At 35.1% G+C, this 13,281-nt stretch overlaps 1 protein-coding gene, 1 long non-coding RNA gene and 1 other non-coding gene across 4 annotated transcripts; all 3 read left to right on the forward strand.

The window, feature by feature from the left end:
• The first annotated feature begins 218 nt into the window (after positions 1-218).
• On the forward strand, positions 219-325 carry LOC125589337. Its single transcript, XR_007325525.1, has one exon. It is a non-coding gene; the product is annotated as a small nucleolar RNA R71 (small nucleolar RNA).
• A 3,381-nt stretch (positions 326-3,706) lies between these two features.
• Positions 3,707-6,124, forward strand: LOC125588620. Of its 2 annotated transcripts, XR_007324755.1 has the most exons (4): positions 3,707-4,202; positions 4,328-4,469; positions 4,572-4,685; positions 5,125-6,124. It is a non-coding gene; the product is annotated as an uncharacterized LOC125588620 (long non-coding RNA). The 2 variants fall into 2 exon arrangements; XR_007324754.1 differs by lacking the exon at positions 5,125-6,124 and having other exon boundaries at positions 3,708-4,202; positions 4,572-4,776.
• Positions 6,125-6,220: 96 nt separating this feature from the next.
• LOC106403712 (lipoxygenase 2, chloroplastic-like) lies at positions 6,221-10,676 on the forward strand (the record flags this gene model as incomplete). The annotated part of the gene is made up of 5 exons (XM_048759899.1): positions 6,221-6,325; positions 6,436-6,622; positions 8,903-9,017; positions 9,159-9,425; positions 9,723-10,676. Coding segments are annotated over 5 exons (1,434 nt in total), but the record flags the coding sequence as incomplete, so codon positions are not given.
• Between the last annotated feature and the right edge of the window lie 2,605 nt (positions 10,677-13,281).

The raw sequence follows: 13,281 nt of genomic DNA on the forward strand, positions 1-13,281 counted from the left end.
GAGCCTTTAACTCCTTCCTCGTCTGCTTGTCATCTGTTCTACTGCCTCTGTTGTGGTCTCCACTGTAGACTGCATCACTCTTGACCATGTTGTTTACCAGCTGCTCTGCATCCTCCTCTGTTCTTCCCAAGAAGAACCCATTGCTAGCTGTATCCAATCTGGCTATGTACTTAGGAAGAGCTCCTCTGTAGAATGTGCTCAGCAGGCTTTCCTTAGAGAATCCATGATGAGGGCATTGAGCTTGGTAGCCTTTGAATCTCTCCCAGGCTTCACTGAATCCTTCGAAGCCTTTCTGTTGAAAGCTGGAGATCTCATTTCTCAGCTTAGCAGTTCTTGAAGTAGAGAAGAACTTCTCCAAGAAAGCTTTCTTGCAGTCATCCCAAGTGGTGATAGAGTCGCTTGGTAGAGACTTCTCCCACTGTCGTGCCTTATCCCCCAAAGAGAAAGGGAATAACTTCAGCTTTAAGGCATCCTCAGACACACCATTGGTTTTTGACAACCCACAGTAGCTGTCGAACCTGTCCAAGTGATCGAAAGGGTCCTCCAAAGCCAAGCCATGATATTTGTTGTTCTCTATCACGTTGAGGAGTCCTGACTTGATCTCAAAGTTTTTGGCTGCCACAGCGGGTGCTCGGATTCCCAATCTATGGCCATGAATGTTGGGGCGGTCGTAAGTGCCAATGGGTCGAGCTGCTCGCTGTTGGTTTTGTGGAACGTTATTAGCTCCATTGACGCCCGCATCATTTTGAGGTATGTCACCCATATCAGTGTCCAATCTCTGCAATTGAGCCTGTTGCTCTTCTTCTCTTCTCTTTCTAGCACACTCTCTTTCTAAAGCTCTGATGTCTTCAGCTCGTGGAACTAGGTTTGATAGATCCCTGCTCCGCAAGTTCATACACCTGTAGATTAAAGGGAGGTGAAGAAAGAGAATCAGTAACAAAAGATAATAAAAATGACTTAGTCTCAAGCAAGTGACTAAATCTCAATGTTCAAATCTACTCAGAATTTGGCAACGACGCCATTTTGATGTTAGGAGTTTTCAAGGCTCCTAAGACAAATGTTGTAGTATAAATGATTGTCGAACCAATTCTAAGGGAATTCGAAGCAATGAGAATGCAAGTACTCACTCAATCTAAGTGCAACCAGTGATTTCAAATGATTTCTAAGCTAATGAATAAAGCTGATTCAGTTTCAGAATAATAAAAGCGGTAAATGAGTTGACATTCTTAACTAAGGAAAATGAGAACTCATGGGCATAGGAATTAGACCTTGGGTGATCAAGTTCCGAACTAAGGATGACAGACGAACAATCAAACTATCAACCTTAAGCTTAGACACGATTCTAAACAAACTCTATGTCTAGATGAATGTTCATTTACTAACACATTTCAAACAACAAATGTCTTTGGTTGAATAATATGGAAGCAATCATTACTAACAGGTCTAAGGCTATCTTAGCACTTCTAACAACAAATGTCTTTGGCAAAATATGCTAAAAGCTTAGAAGAGTTGTTTCAGGCATTTCATCGAACACCTTTTGGGTGGGAAATGCCTAAAGATCAATTTTTGAGAAGCTAACTAAGAAGATGCATTATGATTACTCTACTAGCAAGGTTTTGGAATGATCTACACTAAAACATCATAGCTCTAACCTAATCACCCTTAATCTTCCTAACTCATGAATTCAAATGGTGATTACTCACTACTCTTCATGATTCCTCTTAAACCCATTTTGGATTTCAGATTCATCGTACAGAGGGATACGACAATAAATTGGAAACACATAATTGCAATAACTAGATGAACAAAAATGATTCAAGAGATGAACTTTCCAAAGGTTTTTCTTAAGAACAAAAGATAATCCTGCCTGGTGGCTACCAAAGGTACTTAAAACATAGGTTTTGAAAAGTAAATGTATACTGGATTAATAAGAATTAGTTTAACAATTAATTAATTTTCAAAATATTGTCGTTTAAAATATATATATACTCAGTGATACATAAAAAAAACATATTATTTATTTTGTATATTATCTAGTAGTTATGATATTTTATTTAGAACATATTAACGGATTGAAAATATTAACTATTTTTCAAATAAAAGTTACTACTAATTTTAAATTCGAAGTTGTTTCTTTTTTCTTCTTATAATGTTAGTTTTGGACTATAGAAATTATATAAAATTTATAAAATACTTACTAATGTAAGATGAATAACCAAAATAAATGAAATAACAAAATGATTCACAATATCTTACGATAATTAGAACCAAGAAAAACAGTTACTTTAATTTAGTTAAATTGTTGCAATTTTTTTTTAAAAGTAAATAATCAAATTGGTCTGAATTCTTATACCTAGAATTATATGTCAAACTGAGGTATCAATATAATTAAAAATTATATTTATTTTTCAAGACATAAGTTATAAACCTTCTTAAATTTTATAAACCAGTGAAAGCAAAACATTAATCAGTTATTATAATTTAGTTATTTGTATAACTTTCAGAACATCACTGATTATATTGGTTAGTGCAATTCTAACTAAAGTAACACTTACTTTTTATTTCTATTTCCTCCTAAAACAATTTTTTGTCGACTTTTTTTTTGTTGACGCCTCCTAAAACAACTTATACATTAAATAGTAGAGATTTTTCTAAAATATATTAACAAATTAATATGATGATCGAACTAAATATAATTACAATGATCTGATTTTAATATATTTAAAACCACAATAAATTATGATTTAGTTGAAAATTATAAACAATCTAATATACCAAAAAAGAATAATTGAACCTATCTAAATTGTTATATATACAATACCATACTAAATTGAGATAATAACATAATTTTATTTAAAACATAACATGATATTTAATTTTCATACATTAGTTTTCACACACATATTGATTATAATAGGATTTAAAATTGATCAACAAGTGAAAGCAAAAAGATATTAATTATAATTGATTATTTTGTAAATTTTTATACCCTTGCATGAGCACGGAAGAGTCACCTAGTACGTACATGGTTTGATGGAACTTCTTTTTATAAAGAAAATCATGTTTCGGTTTTGAAACTAAAAATCTACGTTATAATAGGGCAGTTGCATCACTTCTGATGCGACACGTCAGCGATATGTGGGTCTCACTTTTAAAAAATGTGAAAAAGTGTCAAGTCTGTGACTCGAACCCGGGTTATTGAGATCTAAACAACAACATTTATACCACTGAGCTAAAGGATTCTTTGTACATTGATGGCTGAAACAAATATATATTTATGAAGGTCGGAAACCTTTGCTTCTTCGGTTTTCTCTGTGGGACCCACACTTATTTATTTTATCTAATGATTTAATAAATACTTTATAACTCACGTTTTGAAATAGAATTCTTTAAAAAAAAAGCTCAATAAACCTCTTTGGTCTGTAAGCGTTCTCTTCAATGAAAGTTTAGGGCTTTCAATTTTTAATCATCGGTTCATGACTCATCTAAGAAACACAGATTGGCTCTTTGAGTTTCATGAATCAGTTTTTCTTCTTTAGTCTCTACATCTCCCCATCTTTAATAAATTCATCATCGGTTCTTTTATTTTGCCTGATAAATCATGATTGTGTGGTTTTAATTTTCTTCGGTCATCCTTAGCTTGCACCCTTTGATCTAACCAGAAGAAGAAGACATTTGTCATTCAGGATGCCATCGAGGACTCAGCTGAGTCACACGAGAGACATACTATCCGTTGCCTGATTGTTCAAGAAGAGTTTATGTGCTGTGAAACATATTTGTTTCTTTTCATCAGTTGCTTTGTTTAATCTTTTTTCCTGCAAATAATGATGGCTTTGACAGTTCATTCACGGGAGCCAAGAAGTAAAAGAAGAAGAAGCCAGTGAGTGTTTGACATTTTCTGTCTTCCTGAGTTTTTTTTCCATCCATTACTTGGATTTTGAAGATTATGTGTCTCACATTCTTTTTATTTTGATGGTTGTTAGGTTGAATGAAGATCATTGAATAAAGAAAATGTCGATGCTCCTGAAGATTTGGAGGGTACTTTATATTTCTTTCTCTGATAATTCTATCGACATAAATTTGAACCTTACAGAGGGTATATTGCTGAGCATCCTAATGATGAGGAAGAGGTGGAGGGAATTGATCTGCACCAGCAACGTTACCTGTGGGAGGGAAGTGACATGGATTACTTATACGACGAGGTAAGCATATCGTTAGATGGTTTGCGGTCCATCTTTGAGAGCCGTCGAGTGTAAGTGTCTATCGTTTTGAAGTTGTACGGCACTAAGATGTCAAGAATTACTAATCACGATTACCTTACTACCAGAGTTCTTTTGCACAGCTATTGTCAATGGAATTAACACTGGAAATTGATGGTGCTATATTTCATGTTCCAAATGCTAACGCAAGCTCCAATGTTGATTCTCAGCTTTAACATGCCAAAATCACAATGCAGTGGGTGTTGTAAGGTAATTCAGTAGGCACAAATGTTCAGTTGAAAAAAATTTTAAACTGTATTTATGCATCAAACTTATCATTCGTAACATAATAATATGTTTTTTCTGTGCTAGGAACCGTTTGTAAATAAATGTCTCGGATGTATATGACTGCTTAGTTTGTTGCTTTTGACAGTGAAATCACTAAGCTTGCAATGTGTCAAGACAGCAAAAGCATCTCAGCTGATGGTTAGCTTTACAATTTCGTTGGTTTCTTTTTCCTATTATGTTGGATGGATTATTTTAGCTAACAAATATCGCAACAGAGCGCTGGCAATAACTCTAATAGATTTATATATACATTTAGAATTGAAAGTTTGGTGAGAACAGGAACAAGTACTTCTGTCACGCTATTGGACAGTTATACGCCATTTCAAGAGAATTGATTTCTTATATTTACCATAATCAGTAAGAATTTAACTGTTTTGTCTACTTTGCATTCATACCTCTTTCTCCATCTAACTTCTCGGTGCTACTATATAATGATCAAGTCATTTTCTGCTTAAATAGGCAAGTGGGGATGTTACGTTGGGTGCTTGGTTTATTGGGCTTGGCTATACAAAGTCTGTAGTGACTCGAAAACTTTTACCTCATTTAACATTGATTCTGGTTCTTGGGAGAATTGCAGATTGTGAATGAAAGGCACAAGCAGGGAACATATGTGTAGCTGCGTTCGACTCGACATGTAGCGGTATCTGCAGATCTGTTGATCCCATTGTGGAGGTTAACATGCAATGTTTTGACCTGGAAATCATTATTTGGAAGTTACATTTCGAGGCATTTCCTCAACATATAAATAGACCATAGACAGAGTTTGATATTTATAATATTCAGTGATCATGGAGTCTGCAGAAAACAGTCCTTTTGCATATTCTATATGGAACCAAGAGATATGTCCTTTGTTTGATGATTGTATTATGATAGCTACTAACATAGGAGATGACTAGAGAAAGCGAAATGAGTATGAAACTCTTATATGGGTAGCTTTTGTAAACACATTTGAGTTTATTAACAGTTGTGACAAGCAATTATGTTTATAGTAAAGGAAATCCGCCGCAGCGTCAATAACAAATGCGCCTGTTTTTTTGTTGTTTGGGATTGAAATAGCTTATGGGTTTTCTAAATCAATATAATTGATTTGACTAAACATATCTTGGATGACAAAAAGAAGGATTGCAAGTTTAATAACTTCTACTTTAGACTTTAATTTCAACTAAATTATAATCAGTATTTTATCCATATCATCTTAGTTATAATCGTAAGGATTTATTAGAATAAATAAACAGTTTCAACAATATTTAATATGTGATTTAATAAACAAAAGAACATGTAGGATTTTTAGGATTTAAAGAGATTGAAGACAATGGTTAATGAATATGAAAAGAATACGAAGCAGATGATGAAAAATAATTCGAGCAAATTAGTGGCAACACAGAGCTAAGCGAGATAAAAATATCAATCAATAAAGAATGAAAGAAGAATGAGCAGGGTTAAGTTATTACACAAGCCAAAACTAAGACAAATCAAACGACAGAACGTGAAAACAAATGTAAACAAGACAAGAGGAGATGGTGAAGATAAAATGCATTGAAAAACTGAATGCTAGATTAGTAAGCAAGAGACAAAAATAGATTAAAATGCACAAACTCCGCGCCTTGGCGCGGGTAACGATCCCTAGTAGAAAAAGTAAGCTAGTTGAGATCACATTGTTGTTCTAGGAGTGACCGTTGAAAAGCAAACTAGACCATGCGGTTTATGGTGATCCCAACTCACTCATTACAAGTGAGATTGTGGAAAGAGAAATCAAAGGAGTTATGTCATTTGATGAGGTAACATTAACAAATATCCACATGTTTTAAAGAAAAAAGCATATATATATCCATCCATCCATATGAAGTATTTCCATAATGAATAAATATCAATGGATGTGTGCATGCAGGCTCTGGAGAACAAGAGATTGTTCATGTTGGACTATCATGATTTGCTTCTACCGTATGTGAACAAAGTGAGAGAGTTGGATGATAGCACCTTATATGCTTCTCGAACATTATTCTTCCTCAACGATGATAGCACACTGAGACCTGTTGCCATTGAGTTGACTCGTCCCCAAGATGTAAACAGGCCACAATAGGGATGTTCGTTTCATTGACGCAGGTTCCTGCGGCTGCGGCTGCGGCTGAGTCTGCGGCTACGGGCTGCGTCTGTTCCTTTGGTTGTTGTTCGTTTTGCAGCCGCAGACTCAGCCGCAGCCGCAGCCGCAGACGCAACTTGTTGTTCGTTTCGAAGACGCAGGACATTGACGCAGCCGCAGCCGCAGACGCGGAAAGTAGATTTAGTTATGTTCGTTTGGTTGCCGTAGACGCAATTTTCATTTATTTCATATTTTAATTTTATGAATTTGTAAAATTGTATTTTAAATAAATAAAATGTAGATTTAAATTTGTAAAATTGTAATATTTACATTCATCAAAATATTATATTTAATTAGTAATAAATTTAACAACATTTTTTTATCATAAATCATTTTATCACAAGCATATGTTCATCTATAAAAATATTATTTACATCTTTAAAAATATTATATTTAATTGCTAATAAATTATTAGTCAAATATATAAATATAACAACATTTTTTTGTCATAAATAATAACTAAATTAAGACAAAAACTAATATATCAAAATATTTATCACATGGTCTACCTGTTGAGGATCAAGTTGATGTAAAAGAGCTATTAAGAGTGTATGTAAGACTAGCAATTTCATCATAATGTAAACTTAATATCTTTGTGATGAATCTATATGCACTTTCATGTGGCAACAAAAGTTTGAAGTTTTTAGATTTGTCATTAAGAACCGAATACATGTGATAAAAAGGATGAACAGAGTGTACTTTACACGCATGCCTTTATGTAAAAAAACAACATGAGGTCTAGCTTATTTCATTTGTGAATGGAAAGAGTTAAAAGACAAAGAAGGAATCTGAATGTAAGAAAACAGGGGAAAGTCATTGCATGTATTTAGCTCTGTTTCTTCCCAGTGACACCAGCAATAACTTGCAAAAAACCACTTGAAGGATTTAGTTTTGGCTAGACATTACCAAGTACTAAACAATGGGATGACTAACAAGTCAATCTTATGCCCAATCCTTGCTTTTGAAAGCAATAAAACGTGATAGTACATGAGGGAAAGCATATAAATTTACAGAGACACATAAATGAACAAGTAAAATCACAAGAATAAGAAGCAAAGCGAGGAGAAGCAAAAGCATGGAGATAAGTGTTATGTACAACACACAACAACAAAAATACAGAACTTGGAAACATAAAAAACAAACGAAGAAAATTTGCAAACACAAAGTATATAAGAAGGAGGGGCTTTAACTTGTTTGGAAGCCTCAAGTGAATGTAAGATAGGCCTTACAACAACAGGCAGAAAGAATCCTACAAACAAGATATGAAGAGAAACAGAACATGTCACACAAGCAAACTCCTCACACACCAAAACTCAAGTTACTTAGACAAATGCAGTCAGTAGAAAGAACCCAGCAGCATATAAATAGGGAAAAGAGGGTACCTTTACTCCTGCCCACCAGTCAACAGTCCAGACAAGCTCTAGCCACAAGGTTTTTGCAAGCACCCAGTTGATTTTACGCCTCTCTTCAAGCACTTCTTTCCAATAGCTGTGACAAAGTACATATCAATACAGTATCAGAGGGAACTGATAGTTATGAACAAAAGCATCAGTAAACCATCCCCATCAGACACAAACCCATATCCTAAATGCTTTAGAACAAAGACCATCACCATCAGCTTCTTCTTGTCTTAGTTATGAACTTGGATCTTGGATCCAAAACATACTCCCAAAAACTCATATGAAACACAAAAATAGAGACAAGTGACAGTTACCTCAACTATGCTTGAAACCCAAATCGGAGGAGAGGAGAGAGCTCGTGCTGCGCCAGAGAGGAGAGAGCTCGAGGTCTGCGTCTGAGATGGAGATGAGAGAGCTCGAGGTCTACGTCGAAGATGGAGATGGAGATGAGAGAGCTCGTGGCTGTGTGAGATGGAGATGAGAGAGCTCGAGGTCTGCCTGAGATGGAGATGGAGAGAGATCGAGCAAGGTTGCGTCAATTTGGAAAACAAGATGCGGCTGTGTCAATCTAGGTTAGGTATTTTTGTAAATACTGAAACATATTAAGGGCAAAATAGTAAATTATGTTATCGGCCGCATAATTTACGTCGCAGCCGCGGGTTTTATCGGCGTCAGCCGCAGGACGCGGCGTTCGGACGCGGCGTCAGACGCAGCTTCAGACGCAGCTTCCTGCGTCAACCAAACGAACACGAATTTTTCAAAACATTGCCGCAGCCGCTGACGCAGGTAGCTGCGGCAACCAAACGAACAACACTAATGGAGGCAGGTATTCACGCCAGGATATGATGCTACCTCCTGCGGGCTATGGAGTCTTGGTAAGACTCACGCTATTACTCATGACACTGGTTATCACCAGCTTATTTCCCACGGGTATTGAACGAACTTGATCCTCTCGTATATATATGGTTATACACATTAGACGTATGTCGGTATGTGTTATTTTTTTTTAAAAAAAAATTTCGAAGATTCTGCGTATGTGTTATTGCTGTTAAAAGATGGAAAATTTTACAGGCTGAGGACTCACTGCTGTATGGAGCCATACATTATAGCGGCAAACAGACAACTAAGTGCCATGCATCCTATCTATAGGCTTTTGCATCCCCACTTCCGCTACACGATGGAGATCAACGCTCGTGGACGCCAAAGTCTCGTCAACGCAGGTGGAATCATTGAGTCTTGTTTCTGGCCCGGAAAGTATTCATTAGAGCTAAGTTCAGATGTCTATGACAAACTATGGAGGTTCGACAGGGAAGGCTTACCTGCAGACCTAATCAGCAGGTACATAGTTCCTAATTAAGACTATACTTATTTCTTTGTAAGTATTAATTTAAGTGTTCTAAAACTTGGCTCCAAGGCGTCCGCCCATTCGGATCTAAATGAAATGATTTTTCTACACGATCTAAATGAAATGATTTTTCTACACCTATTTTTTTAAATAAGCATTCAAAAAATCGGTCTAAACACAAGCAATAATCTCATACAAAACGCATAATATGCGCATAATGATTTATTGAACATCGATTTATACTAATTATGCTAACAACTTTTTACATTTAAAATTTTGTGATATCAAAGGGGTCTGGCTGTGGAAGATGAGACGGCTGAACATGGGGTTCGCTTGACGATACCAGATTACCCATTTGCGACTGACGGTCTGATGCTGTGGGATGCACTTAAGGAATGGGTAACAGACTATGTGAATCACTATTATCCAAATGCGGAACAGGTCAAGTTGGATGAGGAACTCCAAGGATGGTGGAGTGAAGTGAGGAACATAGGGCATGGAGACAAGAAAAATGAACCATGGTGGCCTGTCCTCAAAACACAAGATGACTTGATTGAAGTGGTGACTACGATTGCTTGGGTGGCTTCAGGTCACCATGCAGCTGTAAACTTTGGACAGTACGGATATGGTGGATACTTTCCCAACCGACCAACCACATCAAGGATAAAAATGCCAGTGGAAGAACCGACAGAGGAAGAGCTAAAAGAGTTCTATGAGGATCCAGAGAAGACCATGCTTAAGACATTCCCGTCGAAGAAGCAGGCGACGAAATTGATGTTGACTTTGGATCTTCTATCGACACATTCACCAGATGAAGAATACCTAGGAGAAAACGCAGAAGCGTCTTGGGCCCACGAACCTGTCATCTATGCTGCATATGAACGTTTCAAAGGCAAGCTCCAATACCTAGAAGGAGTGATAGATGAGAGGAACGTGGATGTTGCTCTAAAGAATCGAGCTGGAGCAGGTGTTGTTAAGTACGAGCTTTTGAAGCCTATCTCTGAACCAGGCCTTACCGGGATGGGTGTTCCCAACAGTGTGTCTATTTGATCTAATGCATTTTGATCAAATACATTGGAAGTTATCATCTATCTTTCTACCAAGTTATTATCATCTAAGTTTCTTGCTTTTGTAATAAATAATGAATCTCAACCTGCTCAAGGGGTACTTTGTGCTGGGCAGCGGTGAAGGAGTTTGATGTTGTCATTTCTTTTGGGAATAAGACTTAATGTGTGGTTATCTTATGTTTATTGGACCAAATATTGTTGGACGTAGGAAAACGACCCCATCGAGTTGGCCTGACCTATTGAAGATTGTATTCAAGTATAGTAAGTTAGCCTATTAAAACAATTTTACCTGGAAAAGTTTATGAAATGGATGAAAATTCATAACCAGATCCGAGTAAACTTTTAAATAAACAAAAAATACTGAAATTGAATTACCGTAAATCCGGGTAGGCTATGATAATCTATACTATTAAAGCAGGATCCTATTGTCCTTTTTACCTTAGTGTGCCCTTTTTTTACTAACATTGCATGTTTCATTAAGGGCAATCAAGTAATATTAATAACACTTCTATATTTGGCCATTTTTTTCGGATCCAGCCCACTGTCCACATCAGATCTCTCTTGGACCATTTGGGCCGATTAAGAAATCAGATCCAATTCTCACATTTTTTTTCTTTGGGCCATTGAGTCCAAATTCAAATAATTTTTTTTCAACCATTCTTAATTATTTTTTTTCTTTTCTTAATATAATTTAAGCATTCATAAAAAAAAATTGATTTTTTCATTGAAAAGTATAAATCTTTATTAAAAGTATATAATTATTTTTATTAAAAATATTAACCACATAAGAAAATTAATTTATCAGAGTTATACCAATTTAATTCATTAAAAAAATAAAGTTTAATTTTTTAAACATAAATAGTCATTTAAAATGAAACACGATAAAGAAAGATAAAAAGTTTAAGTCTTTTATAAAATAAAACACAAATATATGAAATATGACATTTACTAAATATTTTGACCATTGAACAAAAAGAAAATAAACCCGCGCTTTGAAAGCGCGGATCAAAATCTAGTTTATATTATTAAACAGAAACATTGTGTTGGACCTAACATTTATTTTGTAAGTTGTTAAATTAAATACATCTTTCTACTTTATAGTTAAACATACATTAAATCACTAATTGATCTAATGCATCCTTACCGGGATGGGTGTTCCCAACAGTGTGTCTATTTGATCTAATGCATTTTGATCAAATACATTGGAAGTTATCATCTATGTTTCTACCAAGTTATTATCATCTAAGTTTCTTGCTTTTGTAATAAATAATGAATCTCAACCTGCTCAAGGGGTACTTTGTGCTGGGCAGCGGTGAAGGAGTTTGATGTTGTCATTTCTTTTGGGAATAAGACTTAATGTGTGGTTATCTTATGTTTATTGGACCAAATATTGTTGGACGTAGGAAAATGACCCCATCGAGTTGACCTGACCTATTGAAGATTGTATTCAAGTATAGTAAGTTAAGGCCTATTAAAACAATTTTACCTCGAAAAGTTTATGAAATCGATGAAAATTCATAACCAGATCCGAGTAAACTTTTAAATTAACAAAAATACTGAAATTGAATTACTGTAAATCCGGGTAGGCTATGATAATTTATATTATTAAAACAGAAACATTGTGTTGGACCTAACATTTATTTTGTAAGTTATTAAATTAAATACATTTTTCTACTTTATAGTTAAACATACATTAAATCACTAATATTTCTAACGGCGCAATCACAAATGAAAGTGTATTTCACTTCAATCAAACTAGAATAATATCTTTACCAAGACGGTGACAATTGTAGAGAGAGAGAGGAAGAGAAACTAATCATTTTTGTAGCCATTTTCCTCTGCTTCGTTCTCAGTGATGTTGAAATCCCTCAACTCATAGAGGTTACGATTATTGTTGGCTGCAATAACTCTGAGCAAATCCTTCACATTGTGCTGCTTCAAGTATTTCTCATGAAGCAATCTCCGTGATCTTGTCATCAACAAGCTTCAAACAATCAATCCATTGAAATATCAACACTGAAATCATTCGTTCACTCCCTCATCATTTTTTTGATCTAAGAGACTAAGAGCTTCATACAACAACTCAAATCAATTATATAAATGCTTGTACCAGTGGCTCTGCTGATGAAAATCTCTAGAAGATGGAACTGCGGAGTCTTCTGATAGGGACAAAACTACTTGGACTAAAAGAGAAGAAGCTACGATATATATAGCATACATGGAAATCACCATTGAAGAAGAAAGAAGAAGAACATAGGGTTCAGCAAGAAGATGAGCGAAAGAGATACAAAGGTTGAGTGAAAAGGGCTTTGAGGAAGAATTTTTTTTTTTAATTTAGGGTTTTTATTTTATTTTAGTTAAGGTTAAATTCGATTAATCAAGGGATAATAGCCTATTAACAAAGTCCTAATGAAATAAACTAAAGTTTAGTGTGTTTCATTTTTTAATTCTCTCAAGAAAATATAATTGACCAAGAAATTAACTATACTTAAGAAATTCTAATTTAAATAAAATGTAGACTGAACTAAAAACAAATTGATCACTAAAATAGCTCTCCGATGAAACTTTGCTACTAGTTACATAAATCTGATTTTCAAAAAGATCAGATGGCATCAACCCTAATCTTTGATTTGGTCTTTTGGGCATTAACCCACAACAAACAAAATACGATGTTGGATGAGGCATGTTCATGGCGTCGACCCTTATCTTTCAATATACTTTTTACGGGTGGGAAACAAACCGAATCCGAAAACCCAAACCCAAACCAACATGACAAAAATGA

This window comes from Brassica napus, chromosome C6 (assembly GCF_020379485.1).
Source record: "Brassica napus cultivar Da-Ae chromosome C6, Da-Ae, whole genome shotgun sequence".
Classification (NCBI taxonomy): Eukaryota; Viridiplantae; Streptophyta; class Magnoliopsida; order Brassicales; family Brassicaceae; genus Brassica; species Brassica napus.